Source organism: Malaya genurostris, chromosome 3 (genome assembly GCF_030247185.1).
Source record: "Malaya genurostris strain Urasoe2022 chromosome 3, Malgen_1.1, whole genome shotgun sequence".
Lineage (NCBI taxonomy): Eukaryota > Metazoa > Arthropoda > Insecta > Diptera > Culicidae > Malaya > Malaya genurostris.
Window position 1 is genome coordinate 83,654,730 of NC_080572.1, and position 19,313 is coordinate 83,674,042.

Genomic DNA, 19,313 nt, shown 5'->3' on the forward strand with positions numbered 1-19,313 from the left:
AAATACAACGCTGGTCGGTTTTGCGTTAGATGCGATGCTTGTTTTCCTATGAACGGTACGCAAGAGCGCGAGAGGCAGAGAATCGGAATCGCGTTGTTTGTCACAGTAGCAGTTCAAGAGTGCACAGCCAGTCGTCAGTCTTAGAACTTATCAGTCACGGTTAACATCCTGCCACATATCGTGGACGCGTTCGTGTTGGATTGTGTTTTATAGATAATAATAATCTAAATCCAGATCATCATACAGCTTGCTTTTACAGTCGTTACTTTGTTATTCAGTTGCTATATTGGTGAAATCTAGTGATAGTGAGATATGGTTAGTCAGTGGGGTTTTCACAGAAGCTTTCTAGCTAGGAGACAATGAAGTAATTCTAGGTTGAACAACTAGCACTCGTTACGTAATTCCGCCGTAATACACGAACAACGAAGAAGTACTGAGCCAACATACATATTTATCACAGATCAACGAAAAGTACAGCAACACAGGCAACGGTAGCAGCTGATCCGGACGATTAAGAGAAAAAAAATATCTACGAAACGCAAAAGATGAGTGCTGAAGTAAGTCGAAAACTCTTCATATACCGCAAAACCACGACGAAGAAGCAAAACAAAATTATCCTCTCGGCAACAAAACGTTATAATAATAGCGCAAGGCACTGCTGTTAGTATTTCGCAGTCAACTTTTGCGCTTTAGAAAATCAGCGAGTATCCACCAGCAACCTCGCCAAGAGACTCCGAATGGAGTTCAAGTTCAAGTTGTACAGGTTTTTTTTTCTCTTCTCACTTCCTTTGCTACAGCCACCAGCCAGACTACGCTTCGCTCGTGACGGAACGCGATTAACTGTGGAATCGAATGATTCAACATTATTGGCTTGGTTTGGTCCCATCAGATGTTGCGTCGTTGCTGCGGTGTTTGTTTTGCATAATTTTTTGCATTCAATAGACTAGGAAAAATGTAGTCGATTCTCGTATATCCCTTCCCCAATGGAAGGTTTTTCAAGTTCAACATTAAGTTCTATGAACAATTGAGTATTTTGGCCCACTTTAGGATTGATTTTATTTTGCCCCACTTTGTAAAAATATCTACCAAGTGTTGTAATATATTTGAAAAACTCTTCCGCAATAGGTAATTTGATGTGATTAGCTTCAAATTGATGCAACATGGGTTACTTAACATCGATTAAATCCATAAAGTTTGTTAGGTACACCAAAATATATGAAGTGGCCAAATATCTCTGTTACCCTATTATATAAAAGTGCCAATAACTGGACAGTTTATACTTCATTCTTAGAATTTATTTTACAGTGTCAATATTGTGGATGACGCATTTCCCCCGCCGTGCGATGGCATTGCTGAACTGAAGATTGATTTCGCTCTAAGCTGACAGGGTCTGATACCTGTAAAATACTTCTACTTCCGGTAGAATAACACATTTTCTTTTTATATGGTGAAAACACCCAATTTTCACTTTACAGTGTCAATTTTTACGATTTAAACCTACGAAAATGCAATGTCACTCATTGCACCAAAACGATCATTCGAGTACAAGAAAGATAAGCAAGCGTCATGAGTTTTTCTCTTTAATAACATTTTAGAAAATTATAATGTTGAGTTGTTTATGTTTGTTTTCATAATACTGAAAATTTGATCATAAATTGCTGATCATTTTTCCGATAGCACGGAGAAAAAAAATGTTCTTGGGTTTAGTACAATAAGAGTTTTTTACGATGAATTTCTACCCATTCTTGTACAAGGTAAATATTGAAAAGGCGCCCTATAGTAAAGTAAGCGCTCCATAGAACAGCAAGAACCACCAAATATTTCATGTTTCTTTTGGGTCCCAGCAGGCCGTTCTATTTTGTTGGTCGTTGAGCGCTTGTTGAACGACACACTGCACGAAATATTCGTTCAGTTTACCGGAACGGTTTGTTGTTGTTTTTTCTCTTACAAAAATAGAGCGAAAATTAGATGTTACCTTTATATGGAAAGAAAATTTGTTGTTATTCTTCGTGAAGTAGAAGTATTGTACAGGTATGTAGTGTTAGTTTAAAAAAATAAGTGTGAAAAACTTCGGAAATTCTCCAGTAAAACTAGTCCAACGGGATTCCAACTCCTCATATTAAAAATGGCTCAACGATGGACCTCTTTCTGCCGGGTTTGTTGCATTCGGTTCAACGGTCTGTTTCAAAATCGGCAAACGAAGGTCCCGTGTTGACGTCCCGTTGAACGATTGATTGGACTTTCATTGGACCAACGATCCAACGTATTGGACCAACGATGGACCACCGTTGAGCGTTTTTTTTCTAAGAGGGTAGAACTATGCAAAGTGTTGGCTCAATCGATGAAACTATATTTTCGTGCCCGATGTCCAAAGTTTGTATGGGATTCATTATGGGAAAACTGACTTCTTTAAAAAAAATCGTCCTAAGATCCCCCTATAGACTCTACAAATCAGCAAATGTGTGATTTTCGTAGAATATTTAATGAGGAAGAAAACCTTTGTAGACCGCAAAGCAATCCGACATTTGTATAAAAGGTTATTCAGGAGAAACCGACGCAAGGTCTAAACAATGGCTCATTCCTTAAGGCCTCAGGACAGAGGGTCGCGTGTTGAGTTTTAAATCGACCACGTGGCTCGCTCAGTTCCCTTTGCGCATCGTATTTCTCTTGTACTCTCTCGTATATGAGCAAACTGTACCGAGTTGCCAGCATACATTTTATTATTTTGATGAAAAATTTTATCACATAAATCTGAACATTACATAGATTCCAATGAACAATGAAAATATATTCAACTTTCACAAAGATTGAATGCGAAACAAAAAATGTGTTTATATACAATGAAACGTCTGTGTGTTTGGCAGCCTTGTCGAGCCAATTTTATTTCTCTCTCCTTTTTCAGAATGCTATCAGGAAACCAAAGCGAAAAAAATGGCGGATGCATTGAAACTGACTTTGTTTCACAGAAAAATACAAGACTATATTTTTATCGCGATAACATATATGTTTTTATGTATTAATCGCATCTAAACTAAATTATCTAGACTTTGTCACGGTAGATTTATGTTACAAGCCTTCAAAGCCGAGATATTCGATGAACATGTAGAGGTATGCATTTCCGAGCGTTCCAATTTTCAGCAGTTCTTCAGTCAGAAAAAAATACTACCGCTAAACCCAATGAATCATTCTGAAAATTTCACAGAATATTCTCAACTAAATTTCGAAGACACTACCAGGTGGGTTTTTCTATATTCTGAACCGTTTCCAAGAAAATATAATTTGAAACGGGAAAATAGCAAAAAACCTACCACTTTACGATACTGTCCTCAGTCCTTGATATATCTAGCACCACTACTATTAGTTGTCGTATTATATTTAGACTTTCTTTTATTATGCTATAACGGTTGATCTGAGTTGTTTGATGTCTTCACGATAGTTATCCAGCTTAGTATGAAAATTCTTTCAACTGACATGTGTTTGAAGATATCTTTAAATAACTTTTTCTACAAATGTCGGATTGTTCTGCAGACTTCAAAGGTTTTCTTCCTCAATAAACTGAACTTCAAACGATTTTTATGTAAAAAGACAGTTTCCCCATACTAAATCCCACAAAACCTCGGGTTCCAAAACAATAGTTTCACCGATCGATCTAACATTTCCACAGCTCTTATGGGAACCAAAAAAACACGAACAGTTTGGTGGAGCTGAATCCGAAATTGTGTAATACCCCATGCTACATACCTTGTTTACATTTTGGCTGTTATGGTCTTTTCTCGTGTTGATCTTGAATTGATCTGATGCATGATGCTTCTAGAAACCGAAGAATGCTCTGCATTCTCACGTACATCACAGAAAAGGGTAGTTTGTTGGTGAATGTACTAACAATATTATCATCCGTTTATTGTTCTGGGTAGTCGGCTACCGGGAAAGCTTCGTAATTTTCATCTCTATCCTGTCTTTATCTTGATATTACTTTCCTTTTGTGGAATTTGGCCTTTCTCATTGCATGGTTAGTACTACAATCCTACTGACACTGAGAATTCTTCCATGTTTGGGCGCTTACATAGGACATACGACAACTGGCTGGTAAGACCAGCTCTCTATGTATTGTATCACAAACCCGGGCTGTACTTCCTATCATGTACTTCGATCAAAGCGGGATATTTCGATCGAAGTTAAAAATTTGCGTACTGTAATACGAACGACTGACGCTTTTGTATGGAAAACTCTAACTCGATCGAGATACAGAATGGCCCTTATTGTCACTTCACTCGATTTTACCTATTACCAGTATCACGCACCTTGTAACGATAACAGTAGTGAAGAAATTATGTTTTCCAGCAAAATTTTAGTGACGTAATGTTCATAATAACATCAAGCTAATCCAAGTAATTACTTTTTTCTCTAAAGCGACTTCCGTTGAAAGAACCTACGTAAACTTCACTTCATTTCCACCGTAAAATGATACTGACAATAAGGGTCACAATCATTGCACTCGGTTTTCACCGTGTAGTGATACCGGTAATAAGGGCCAATACCTTTTACGACATGGAAGCAGGAGGTCAGTGATTCTATACCTGGCTAGGTTTGCTGTCGGATGCCATACGGTCTGTCGACTGGTTCCATCCGGAGAAGGGTAATAGGTACTATCAATTTCCAAGCGAACTCCAACCTTCTCTATTTTTTCAAACATGTCATGAAACAAAGAAAGACCCTCTCGACCTTTAAAAATATGGCATGGAATGAAAAAGTCTAAATATTCGTAGATTTTGTCCACAATGAGCATGCTGATTGTCAAGCCAGTGATTGGAGAATTTAACGGAGGAGCGAAGCTTTCAGAAAGTACAGATAGAACTAATTTTACACTTTCGAGCAGAAATGCAGCATTCTGACGGTATTTTATTGCCACATCTGCTCGAAAGTGCAAAACCAGAGCAATCCACGCCACCAGTGTTTTTCGATGAAAAACGCCATTATTTTGCACGCATGCTGCTCGGAAAAGAAAACGGGTGCAAAATAGTTGCCCGCGAATTGCCCCGAAAGTGTCTTTTTTTCGTGCGATGCAAAACAATGAAACACAGTGCACCTGTTTTGATTGCCCGACTTCACGAAAAGTGCACGAATCGAGCAAAACACTCCACGAGTGTTCTCAATGAAAAACAACATAAGAATCAAATACAATGATCAAAGAGCAAATTCAGCAGCTGCAAGATTCATATGGGTGGTCTATAATGTAAATGAAACTGAAACAAACGTATCCCCAGCAATCCGTTTTAGTTTTATTTATTCGACCAGTTCTACTGTCAAATTTAAAACTGGTATACATTGCCGTTCTATTTTTTATATATTTGAAACACAGATAAAACGCTGCTGGGGCTGCCAGTTTATTTTGTTATAATTTCTAGATTTAAGTTTTAAAACTGACATAAATTATGCATCTAGAACTAGAACACTCCTGAATGAGCCCTAAGGCAGCTATTCCTAACCAGTGGTACCGCAGACAGCTGGGGCACCGACTAACAGACATGACAGTATGAGTAAATCCATATTAGGCTCTCTGACAGCTCACTTACAACCACAGATTCAAAAGAGATTGGTTTGTTTTCATCAGGAAACGCATGCATTAAACACGATTCAGACGATCAATCAACTTCGGTCGACGTCCAGATTAACTTATTAATATTTTTAGCCGAATATTGCTCTCGTATCCGACGTTAAAATGCTCCGTGAACTTGACGTACTGTCCTTTTATATGAATTGCTTACAATTAATGTTGTTGTTCCGTAATCGTTCCATGCAGGTGATAGTCGCTTGATGCTGCGTGTGAATCGCTTTTACATATTGTTTTGTTTTCATCAGGAAACGTGGTGGCCACCCATTTTTCAGTAGGTCCGCCATTCATTTTTCACCGGGCATAGAAACCTCAATAATAATAATTTTTCGTGATGCACTTGTTCCACCTATATTGTACTGCGCGAACTATTTACTATCGGTACACCCCTTGTGTTATGTAAAAGTTTTTTTTACTGGTTGGTTTCCCCTCGTTTGTCAACACCGATCAGTTGCTTGCAGGGATGCCTGATTTAATCATAATATTTGAAAATGAATCGTCACAATAAATTATTGGATTATTTATTGTTCATCTAGACTATTTTTGATTGTGTTGGTAATTTTCACCCGAAATTAAATGGCGGCAGACCAGAAGTAAGTAAATATTGTAACAAAACGGGTTCGATTTTGTATTGCGTTGAAGGTTGAGAAGTAGGCACAATTCTGTATATAGTTTTGGCAATATGTATTAAATCTGTATCCTGTATGAAATTCGCATGGACGTATACAAATCAATACATTACAGGTAATTCTGCATGAATGGCAACTCTGTTGGTAAATGAAAAAAATAAACACAGTCTAGATGACAGACAGGATGTTTTTGATAGGGTAACGTGGCGCCATCATGCCATATGCGAGTATTGTCCCAACTAAAGGAATATTCGAAATGACCGTTAAAATGATTAAAGAATCTAATTTGAGTGTCCTGTCTGTTAGTCTGTGACTGGGGGTCCGCGAAGTAGTTTTTGATGGCCGCGAATCATTTTCATGAACAATTTTCATTCTGTCAGCAATTGTTTCTATCAGTACGTGATTTGTGTGGCTTAAAATTTAATATAATAATGATTTTAAAACAATTTATTGATCATGTTGGTCATTTGCTACTAAGTAATTTTCGAAATAGCACACAAAACTTTTTTTTTCAACGAGCGCATAACCGCGATTTTCTTCAATTCAGATTCGTATGAAAGGCCCTATAGTGCACTCGATTTTCTTAAAGACCGCTTAACCAATTTTCATGAGCTTTGATTCCAATGAAAGATCTTACAATCTCATAGAACGTGTACCTTTCATTTGATGTACTACTGATGGTTCAATTACTTTTAAAAAAAGAATTGGACAAAAACGTAATTAGAGCCGCACTCAATACGATATCGAAATTGAAATTAGATCCGAGATAATGCCATCCGAGATGCTTTCTTGTATCTAGAAAAAATCTTCTAGTTAATTTTAAATAACTTTTACTAACTATTAACTTAGTAATAGGTCAATACAATTTTCTTCGCCTAAAACTTGTTTCGTGCATTGCAATGCTCAAGTTCAAGAAACAAATGGAGGTGTGTCGACACCTGACGGTGAAGGTCAAACACATGACAAAAACAAAATGTGTGATACCAACAAACACCTGAAATGTTTCTTTACAGTGTGTGTTTGTAATAAATGAAAGTAGAAAGTTCTAAGTAAAGAATTGGAAGAATGAATTCGTTCTATGACTCGAACCATTACTAATTTTGTTTTAGATCTGCTGCACCCAAGACAGCATTGAATTTTTGATGCGAGGATATTCAGTATACCACCATGCCGGTGCTAGTGGACTCAGGAGAACCGGTTCACTCCGTCACAATATTATATGGTGTCAATAGCCGGTGCTGGCCGTAGGCTGTTTCATTGTAAGCACGCACATATACGACAACAAAGGCATCGGCCGACGCTGTTCAGTTACCGTTACGATTGCTATAATGACTAGATTCGCCGGCTTCAGTTAATTCAGTTCCGGCAACAATGTGGCCGGCAATATATTTTCAAGTCAGTCTCGAACAGGTTTGAGTTCCATTGAACTTGGAGTGCTAGGTATGTTTAATGTCACAAGTTTGAGCATCACTAAATCACACTCTGAAGGATCGTTCGTAGAAGTCATAATGTTAATTTGATCCTCTAATGTTTTATTTCTTATTTTACTAATCAAGATAATTTTGAACATGATCAATAATATCTATAAACCAAGGGTCTCTACTTTCCTCTCAGTATTCAGGCTGATGTAGTAACTATCTACATCTAAAAGTATCTATCCGACCGAAAATAATAAGACTTACCCTATATGTATATAGGAATTTCTATTCAGCGTGAGAATCGACAACTGTTACTGATAAGGTCACTAGATAGTTGAATAAACACTTGTTTACTGCATTTCGAGCAACTGCTGTTCTCATTTCCAGGGAACGAGTCTGATAGTAAAGTATTTTAGCAGGTAGTTGATTTACAACATATTTATAGGTGGAATGATAGCGGAAGCACGTGCTACAACACGAGAAATTGCGGTTTCCATTCCTTGATTGTCGCATGTCTTTCGTTTTCAGTGCAATGAAGTGTTATCGCAGTCGTAAATATTCGATATTGACAGTATATTGTTTTATTGATTATTCGGACCCCAATTGTGATCAGATTCAATATCGTGTCTTTAGTAATTGAAACAAAATCGTCGAAAAATTGAGAATCAGATTGTGTAATATTTTGGGCCAATAAGCGAAAAAACATGTCAAATGTTATCCAACGAATGAAGTGGAAGCAGCGGTTCGTTATTCACGTTCCCGTCCATTGGTTTGGCGTCGCTGTTGTTGGCGGGATCATTGTTATTACTTTTATTTGTCCAGGCGTTGGGAGCTTTGTTAGCTGCAGATGTACTTTGTTCTACATCGGATACAGAGGAGAGTGTTTCATATGTTGTTGATGGCTGTTCCTGAAGTACTGGGATAGACACCTGATTGACGTAGGTAACTATTGGTTTACTCGGATTTTTTGTGTCCTGACCGAAAGTCACATAAGAAGGTATAGCCTCCTTTTCCTTTTCGATAGAGAGAATCGCTAAACTGGTAGGTAGTACTTATTGTTTTTATGTTCCACATAAATGAATCTGATTATCTGTAACGAAAAACCTTCCACCTTTAGAACTGGATGTGAGCAACATTTTTTGTCTTGTTGCATTTAAACAAATGCACTCGTTTATGATCAAGATGTAGGGTAAGGGCTCCCTATTTCATCTCATTTGTAAGGACGTTACCATAAAAACCTGATTAAGCCACCACGATTTTTTCATATTTCTGCTTAATTCGCCTTGCTCCACATTGGAAATTGATTAACATTCCTTGGAAATTAAAATAATATTCAAAAAATCAGCTAAAAACATATCAGAAGTGATTTTAGCTGAAGTTCACTACTGTGCTCCTAATTTCATCTCAAAGGTTTTATATTCATCCTATCGTTGGTCCTTTATTCATCCCATAAATTAGCAATGGCGACAGCAATCAAAACCAAAATATTGCACTATTACACTCTCAGGATCAAAATGTCGGAATTTGTCTTAAAAAGGGCCTAATGCCAACTATGAGACAACACACGATATTTTTAGAAACAGTTTGGAATCATTTCGACGTTTAAAATTGTTTGGATCGTTTCCGTTACCTTTCGTTTTAAATCTAAAATTTTACTGGGCATTTAATTTTTAGAACTTAAAAAAAAAACAAAAAAAGTGTTACTATTTAGGCATTAGCCCTTCTAAAAACAAAATGCAGAACCAGAGATGCTATTTATTCAGATTTATCTGTATTGTATAGATTTTTGCGTTCGCATACTGATTTAAATCAGAGTACAGATTTTATACACATTTTCTAAATTACAGATTTGTAAAGGTTCATAACAAGTAAGAAGTAAAACGATAGACTTTTCTCTCTGAGTATCTATTAGTATTTGATTGCAGTACTACTTTAAAAGTTTATTAATAAACGGACAAATCACATGTTAAAATGGAAATCTTTTGTTCAAATATTTGATGATGAACATTGATAAACATTTATATTAACATTTGGAACCAATTTGAACTGATTCATTTTATTAGTGAAAACAGATAGAGCAGATACACATTTTCTAAGAAAGTATCTGGCATCTCTGTGCACAGTCGATGAAGCACACACACTTAACAGCGTTATGTTGACATATAGCGGAAAGAAACCAGTGCTGCTAGATTTGCCACAATGGTTATTCCATTAGTATTTAACACGCTCTTTCTGGTAATATTCGAAGCCGAAACATATATTTATATATCAATAAAACTGTTTCGGCTTCGAATATTACAACAACAATATTATTAATCTAATGTCACGGATACCAAAAAAATACTTGATGATAATTTGAAGTAGGAAAACAATTTTTTTTGTAACAATATGAGAAAACTTGGCAACTTTGCGACACCAAATGAGATGAAAACAGAGCGCAATCGTTAATTAAACAAGTGAACATTACTTGACAACAACAACAAATTATGAAGTCATCAAGCATTCAATAATAGTGTAATTGTGCGAAATAGTGATCATGTTTTGAAACGAATCAGAAACATGACGAACTGTAAATCTTGAGACGAAAATATGCCCTAAATTGAAAAGTGAGTTTGTTTAAAATGAAAAAAACGATCACCGAAGAAATTAAAACCATTTCTTCCAATGAGAAAGTGTGACAATAGCTTGAAGAATTATTTAAAAAAATTCCTCAGATTCCACAGTTTGGTTCGGGTACGTTGTAAGATATTGTTCATGTTCAAAATAATGAGGTGAAGGGATGAGATGGAAATAGGAGCTCAGATGAACTAGGGAGCCGTTATCCTATTTGCTCCTTAAGCAAATCATCAAGTTCTTGTATCTTGTATCGAAGGTCGAATTTTTATACAGTCTAAAGTCAATTGATGAAGTGCGTAACACCTTTCCACATAAAGGTAGTTTTGTTTTTATTGAATTCGTGATACTTTCTTAGATCTATTTGTATTTTCTCTTTTATCAAAACTTTAAATTTTGTTTGTCAAACAGAACGCTGTTAGAAACCCATCGATATTATTATCGAATTGTTGTTCACAACACTATCTTGGCAGCGACAAAATTCATCGTCATTTTCGCTGTAAGTTGTTTATGACTATGTCGTAAATATACTTTTAGCGATTTCAATCGAGTAGCTTAACAGTCCGATTGGAGCTAAAACAGATAAAAGTCTACCAGTATTAACTTTGTTCACTAAGTTGTCAATCTCGAGATTGATTATCATTTTCATTGCATTTTGGAGTACTTCAAACCACGAAACACCCACGCGTCGTAAAAGTCGGCTGATACTCAAGTCATAAATGGTGCATTGTCCGATTATATTTAGCAATATTCGTTCACTAATGAGAAATAAGAAACTTTTTTATGGAAAACCCAATTGAAAATGTGATATTTCCATACATACAACTCATATTAAGCGCAAAATTTAGTAGGATTATTGTAGCAATAGTCAATTATCATATTATTTTGCGGATTATTTTCAATCAACGAATTGTGATAAAATCGAATACAATATCTTCACTACGGCTCTACAAAGCAATATGTACTGCACATTATAAGGCTAAAATTCGTTATTGCACAAATATTTTCATTTTACTATCAGAATTTAGAGATTCAACTAGTGGTTTAATTTTTTTATTTAATATAAAATAAAAATATAATATAGTATAAAAAAGTATAGAATTCACTCAAACTTCAAAAAAAATTCTAATTCCCGAAGGGCCGAGTCTCATATACCAATCGATTTAGCCCGACGAACTGAGCAAATGTCCGTGTGTGTATATGTGTTTTGTTAACAAGAAGGTCGAGATCCCAGAGATGACTGGACCGACGAACTAGACGCAAATGAAAGGTCTCCGTCGGTCTGAACGCTATTGAATGTTTTTAAATCGAAAGTTGACTTCTCGACTCATACAAATTGTTATGTCAAAATTTTCAGTTTTTTTTACAATACATATCTGCACAAATGGCCTTGTAAAACAATATGTTTTGAAACTTCGATTTCACACGGTAATAGCTATCCGACAAGTTGTAGATTGTCAAAACCCGTCTATTTTTAACGGTGATATCAATATATTTGTGTTAGAGATTCCAGCATTAGGAATTTTGTGTGCTATATGATAAAGCAATGCTTGGGAGAAAGTGAAACACGAATTTTAATATTGTTGTATGAAAAATGCACCAAATAGGTTGTGTACAGCATATATTTTCATTGCAATTTACCTTGTTTCAATTTAAGCACGGTTCGTTATTGGCAACAATATCAAAGACTAATAGACACTCAAATTGGATTTTTAAATCATTATAATGGTCATTTCGAATATTCTTTCAGTTGGGATGCATATGTCATGATTGCGCCACGTTACCCCATCACAAACATCCACACTGAAAATCTTAGGTGAAAAAAAATGAACTCAAACTTTGACTTGATCGTAAAAAATTGGTAGCAAGCTTTGCCAAAGTTGCCATGACAACACTTTGAGCAACCTAACATTTACCTAAATTTTAAAGTCGTCTCTCGTATCCTAAAGATGTTACGCCCACTGTAGTTGAATTTGGGTAGGTTTTAACCCAAAATTAGGTAGCGGCTAGCAAGAGTGCAGTCTGTCATCTACACGGATCCGAAAACAACCTAATTTAAAGTACATTCCACCAAATTAGGGGGTTCCGTTCAATAACCTAATTTTAGATAATGGTGCTCTAGATAGTTTTCGTAAGTTTCGTGCAAGAAAATAATTTAAGATGAGTTATGTCTACTCAATGGTAAATTATATTCAATCTTCAGTTGAGTCGTATTGACACAATTTCAAGTTGATACGGTTTACTTAATTTTAGCTTATTGAACGAAATTCTCGCTGTTGGGTGGCTTTGCTCTTTGTATTTCGACAACTGTTTCTATTTTCTATATTTAAAATACAGAACTATGCACACTTCTCATTCTTCAACGCAATACATGTTTTGTAACGATATTCACTTGCTTCTGGCCTGCCGCCATTTGATTTCGGGTGAAAATTAGCCACACAATTAATACCCTCTTAGAATAAAACGCTCAACGATGGTCCTTCATTTGTCCAATACGTTGGATAGTTTGTCCAATTAACGTTCAATAAATCGTTCAACGGGAGGCCAACAGATTTTGAAACAGACCGTTGAACCGAATGCCATTTTTTTTTCGTTCAACAAACCCGACAGACAGATGTCCATTGTTGAGCCATTCTTAATATGAGGAGTTGGAGCCTCGTTGGATTAGTTTTACTGGAGAGTTTTTTTCACTTATTTTTTCAAACTAACACTACATACCAGTACAATACTTCTACTTCACGTAAAATAACAACAATTTTTCTTTCTATATGAAAGTAACACCTTATTTTCACACTATGTTTAAAGGAGAAAAAATCAAACCGTTCCAGCAAACTGAACGATTATTTCGTGCTGTATACCGTTCAACAAAGGTTCAACAACCAACAAAATATAATCGCTTACTGAGTGGGTAATAGCCTAGATGAAGTTCATTTCACATCACGTACTTGAGATGTCATTTTTCTTCCGGTGAAACTCTCAACGGGTGAGCACGTTGCATCGTGTTAGTCCGGAGAAAATTCGAGTATTTCGCCAGAAAGAAAGGATTTTCAGCCGTACTTTGACGATTCGGCGCAGCCACACAGCGAGATTTTCGCTTGTAGTCAAGATAAAATAAAGTCCGTTGGACTATAAACGAAAATTAACTGGCAATATAGCCTTAGTTGCTGTGCCATCAATTCGGCGTCATCTCAAGTGAGGTGACGCCAATCAGAAAGAAGAAGAAGAAGAAGAGATGTAATTTTTCTGAATTTTATCATATTACCAACGTAATCCCATAATTTATTGCGACGATTAATTTTCAAATATTATACAAATCTTGATAAAATTAGGCATGCTTGCAAGAAGTTGATCCTTGTTGACAAAAGGAGGTGAACCAACTAGTAAAAAAACGTTTACATGACACAAGGGGTGTTCCGATAGTAAATATTTCGCGCAGTTCAGTGCAGTTTGGAGCTAGTGCCTTACGAATATTTATTACTAGAAAAATTTACTCATAGTATCATGTCTGTCTGTGACAATATCGCTCGAATATGATATTCTAGATTTTACACGCAATTATTTTTGCACGTTTTTTTTACACGACGTACGGTTCTTCAAGAAAACATTACTAGTGACTTAGCAAAATTGTAATCAATAATCATAATTGTCGATTCGTATAAAAAGGAAAACCAATAAAAGTGTAAAATAATCAGAACCATTGCAATGGAGTTCATGAATATAACGTTTTCATTTTAAAGGAATGGATAATGGAAGAATTGATAAATAAAACGAAAAAAGAAATCGAAAACATGCCTACAACCATGTTTTCGTCCGCCATGGCGAATGTTCCGGTTAATTGCCGGAGTGCCGCTCGCAAGGGCACTCGCAATTCTACGTTTGTTCAAATAGGCTTGAACCTTCCATGGGAAATTTATCAAAAGTAATTATCTGACTTAGCTTTTATTTATCACCATCCGAAAAAAGTCCATTTTTTAATGCAAATGTAAAACGTACTCGCATTACTCCATTAGTTTCGTATTAGATCAAGCCGAGTAAGTGCGCATGAAATAAGTCTAGTCTCGGATATACTGAAATATACCGTACATTGGATTTTAATTTATTTCGTTTCGATGGAATTTTCATTATAATAATTCTCAAATTTAGTTTATTCCAAAATTGAAGAAGTTGTGAGAAGAATCTCCCAATGTTTGCGGCTCTTGGTTTGTGGTTACCAATATTAGATATTGTTACCCAGTGTTCCGAAACAACAACCCACAGTTTTGTTTATTTTTGGAATCTTCACGTTAATTATCAGAAGAAAGTTAATATTATTATTCAATAGTCTTATTCACACGTTTTGTTTTCCAGGTTAATGCCGCCCCGGACAAGACAAATGATGGGCTACCGGACTTTAGTCAGCGATTTAACGAAATGCGCCACCGGAATCATCTGGTAGACTGTTCGTTTAAGGTTGAAGATAAAATCTACCACGCGCATAAACTAATACTGTCCGCTGCGAGTCCAGTATTTGAGGCCATGTTCTATGGTTCGCTAGCCGAAAAACAGACCGTGAAGATAGCGGATATACGCCCGTGTGTGTTCGAAAGCTTGCTCGATTTCGTTTACGTGGGACTGATCAACCTCGAGAAAGCGTTTCAAATCGAAGAAATACTTGAATTGTATTACTGTGCCCAGAAGTATATGATAGAAAGCCTGCATAAGCAATGCGTCAATTTTTTCGGCAAAAACATAAAACCCAATAACGTTTTGAAGATACTAGACATCGCTTACAATATGAACCTGGAAGATATAATTTTCTCTTGTTTATGCGTTCTGAAACATTTTCTAGCGTCGGGCATGAGTCTGAGTAATATAATTTTGGAGAGCAGCCATCACATGTCCAAAAGTTGCGTAGACCTAATTCTTGAAGATAATTACGAAGTGAAAGATAATATGATTTGTATGATACGAGCCTGGTGTATCGCAGAGTGTGAGCAGAATCGCCTCGAAATGTGTAGCGATAGTTTGAAGGCTGTGCTTCAGGGGATCGAACTTCCCGACAAGTTGAAAGACACTATTGTCGATTGCAGTTTCACAAGTTTTCAACCGGTCACATCCGGTGAGAAGAACAATTGGACTCCGATCCAACGGATCCACTATAAAGCTGTGAGACCATTAATCATTGGTGATGAGATGAGCTTTGAAGCGAGCATCACTTGTAATCGTTTCATCGTGTTGAAATCGCTTTGCATCAATAGCAGACTAACTCCGCAATTGAAACAAAATGAAGTATGGCGGGACACGTATACGGAAAATATTTCCGTGGAAATTTGTTCCAAATTCAACAACAAAATCGAGCCAATCTACAAAAAACAACTTTTCATCTGCGATGTAGCTTTCAACAATAACTTGGAAATTAATCTCGACAATCAAATTGTACTGTTTCCGGATATCGCCTATATGGTTCGACTGAAATGGGGCCCGGACAGTTTGGGCTACGAATACCCGCGAAGCATTTTATCATCATTCGGGAAGAGTAAACAGTTTCGAGTAAACTTTAGTGAAAATATATATTTAGAGACCGATGGTAGCATTTTGACTGGGATCGTCTGTGATCTGTATCAATGAACAAACATGTTTGTTATCAGTAAAGACGCCATTTATGCTTAATGCTGTGATGGGAATACAAATAATACTGTATTTTAGGATCTAATAATACATCGTGGCCACCTACTAAGTTATTCGTCGATAGAACAAATAGGATTCCATAACTAATTGTATGCTTTTGAGTTATCAAGTAACATCATTACCTGTATCAGATAATTATTAAATCATACTGATTTATTTTTGAAAGAAGAATGAATAAATTGATTATTGATCCGAAGTTCCAATCGATTGTGACCTGATCGATATACGCTCAAGTCTACGTCATATACCTCCACAATAAAATGCATGAGTTGCAAAACATTTCACATCAATAAATGCTGTAGCGATGACACAATTTTCAGAAACGCATTTAATGACTAGTGCATCATCCCGGGTTGGCGGTTTAATGCATAGGGCACTGGTCTAACAAATCAGTTGTCGTATGCTCGAGTCCCGACCTGGAATGAATAGTAGTGTTAGTAGAATCGTAGCACCAGCCATGCAATGGTTCTGTACACTCTGTATCAGCAGCGAAGGTCCAATTCCACTACAGGAATGTAATACTAAGGCTTCGTTGCATTGGCCTGGGCAGACAGTTTAGAGTGTAAGAAATTGGTCTCAATGCAATAGTACCACTAGTCATGCGATTATGTCCCGTTTACACTCCTGCTGGCTGCCAGCATGCTGGTGTCAGTGTACTGCCCTCAGGAAAAAATGTTCAACTGTGGTCCAATGATCCAAAGTATTAGACCAACGAAGGACCACCGTTGAACGTTTTTTTCCTAAGAGGGCAGTACACTGACACCAGCATGCTGACAGCCAGCAGAAGTGTAAACGGGGCATTAGTCAGTGCCCCTAGAATCGGTGGCGAAATCGGTCGAAACGAAAGGTCGAGCTCCACCTTCGGAATGTTTTAATGGAAATATATTGCATTACACTTTTATACAAATGACTAGTCAGTTTGCAGGAAACATCATGAAAAAATTGTCAATTTGCAGGAGATATCATTCCTAATCATTTGCTTCACCTTCTGCCTTTGGCTCATTAGTGATTGTGGTATCCTGAGTTATTCGACTGCTACAACAAGTTGAGTATGATTGTGTATGCGTGTAAGCTGGGTACACCCTCATTGAACATAACTCAAAATTGAGTGACACACCACTCTAATTCATAAAAAGTGCACGTACTCTAAACTTGAGTTACCACCTATCCACTCATTTTTGAGTTAAGGGACGAAAATGTCAAAACTTCAGTAATTTTTACACAAAATAAGAAAACAATATTTTGTTCAAAATTTGAGTAAGTTCAACTCAAAATTTGAGTTCCTTGCTCTCAAAATGAAGAAACTTTTCTTCGTTATTTTCATATACAAAGTTATTCTTCTTTCTTTTGAATGCGCAAAATAGTGATTCAAACCCGATTCTTTTTGAACGGGTTGGAGTCAAAATTGAATTATTTTGATATCCTTATTTTGGGCTCTTCACTAAACATAATTGAAACCACAAAACATCGATGATTGACATTGATTCATGTTTTCAAACCCGGATCTAGAAACGGCAATTGAAAGCGACGTATTCTTGCATTCTTTATTTCGATAAGAAAATTCCGAGAATGAAAACGCTCTGAACTGCAAGAAGTATTTTCTTCACTCAAATGTTTAAAAACTCAACGCTTACTCTAATGTATGAATAAATGCGAGAGAACTCATGGCAATGAGTTTACTTTACTCAAATCCATATTCAAATTTTGACATATTGTTCTAGTTAAAATGAATTTGAGTAATCGCAACACAAACCATGAGTTATGTTCAAAGAGCGTGTAGGGGCATAAATTAAGTAAACCTAGGTTTCCCACTGTACGGTGACACTAACAGCGCTTCTAGTGAGTAACGGTTGTACTTTTTTTTCCATTAGCTACTGTGGTTGTGTTAAATGCGCAGGCAACTGTGTACATGCATTTTAGGAGCATTTATGCACACATTTTACACCAGACGGCGCTTTTGGTGTCACGGGTTGCACAACTACAGTACTATTACACTGGGGAATCTATGTTTATTTGATTTATGGTAGGGGTCAGAGATGTTGAGAGACAGTGAGTGAGTGTTTACATGTATTTACATTAGAATCATATTCACGATTAGGCAAATATTATAGTGCTTTAGCAGTTAGAGTGATTCAAATAGAACTGCAATTGCCACCTAGCAGTTCTACCACAGAGAACAGGTATCTACACTCTCATTGAACATAACTCAAAATTGAGTTACACAACACTCAAATTCATTAAAAAGTGCACGTACTCTGAACTTGAGTTACCACCTATCTACATCGATTTTTATATCCTTATGTAGGATCTCTCACTTAGCATAACTGAAACCACAAAAATACTATTGAACACAACTATGATTGACGATTTCAAAAGCCGGATCTAGAAACGGTAATGAAAAACGACGTATTCTTGCATTCTTAAATTCAATAATAATATTCCGAAAATGAAAACGCTAGAAGTATTTTTTTCACTCAAATGTTTGAAAGCTCAACGCTTACTCTAATGTGTGAATAAATGCGAGAGAACTCATGGCCTTAGTAAATTTTACTCAAATCCATACTCAAATTTTGACATATTGTTCCAGTTTATGAATTTGAGTAAATGCAACTCAAACCATGAGTTATGTTCAAAGAGCGTGAACGGCGTTTGACATATTTAACGATGTTTGACATAGTTTGACATACCATAGCAATTTATCTACACTCAAAATAATAATCATGTTATAGTTACGTGAAAAGTTATGTGAACACGTTCACGTAGGTTTTAATGGACTGGCGTTTAAAAGCTGTTTCAGTAAAAGTTGCGTGTTTCATAGGTAAAATGTAATGCACTTTTCATACCACATTTACCTATCATTCCACATTAAATTTACATACCAGAGAATTATTTTTTTATATATTGGTTGAAGTCAAAAGGGAGATATTTCCGCTTATTATATAAATTTATGAAATGAGAAATACCATGACAAATAAAACATTTATTTCAGATAATTAGCATAGAATTTCAATGGCAGAAAATAAAAAGCAACTGATAACGTCGTAGTAACTCGAATCGACAAGCCGCCAGAAATCGTTTTTGTTATCATCCAACCGAAGCTAAAATCGAGATCCGAGAACTCCCACAACACTACCGATGCAGGTTGAGGTCGCATTACATGGGTCCAGTGTCTCTAACTCCATACCGATTTTGAACTTGTTTTTCGGTGGACCTGTTTGAAGCAGTCGGCAGGAGCGGGCACACTTCCGGACTCACGCAGGCACTCGATCCAGTCGAACATATGGAAACTTTCATACTGGAATGGTCCGGTCGATGTAGTAAAAAAATATAATTAAATAACATTTACACTACTTACACTTTGAGGACCACTGTTCG

General features: G+C 36.4%; 1 protein-coding gene across 1 annotated transcript; it reads left to right on the forward strand.

Annotated features, from left to right (window-relative positions):
* Positions 1-105: 105 nt before the first annotated feature.
* On the forward strand, positions 106-16,075 carry LOC131434516 (uncharacterized). The gene is made up of 2 exons (XM_058601269.1): positions 106-557; positions 14,619-16,075. The coding sequence occupies exons 1-2, from the start codon at positions 546-548 to the stop codon at positions 15,876-15,878; spliced, it is 1,272 nt and encodes a 423-aa protein (XP_058457252.1). The 5' UTR covers positions 106-545; the 3' UTR covers positions 15,879-16,075.
* The last annotated feature ends 3,238 nt before the right edge of the window (positions 16,076-19,313 follow it).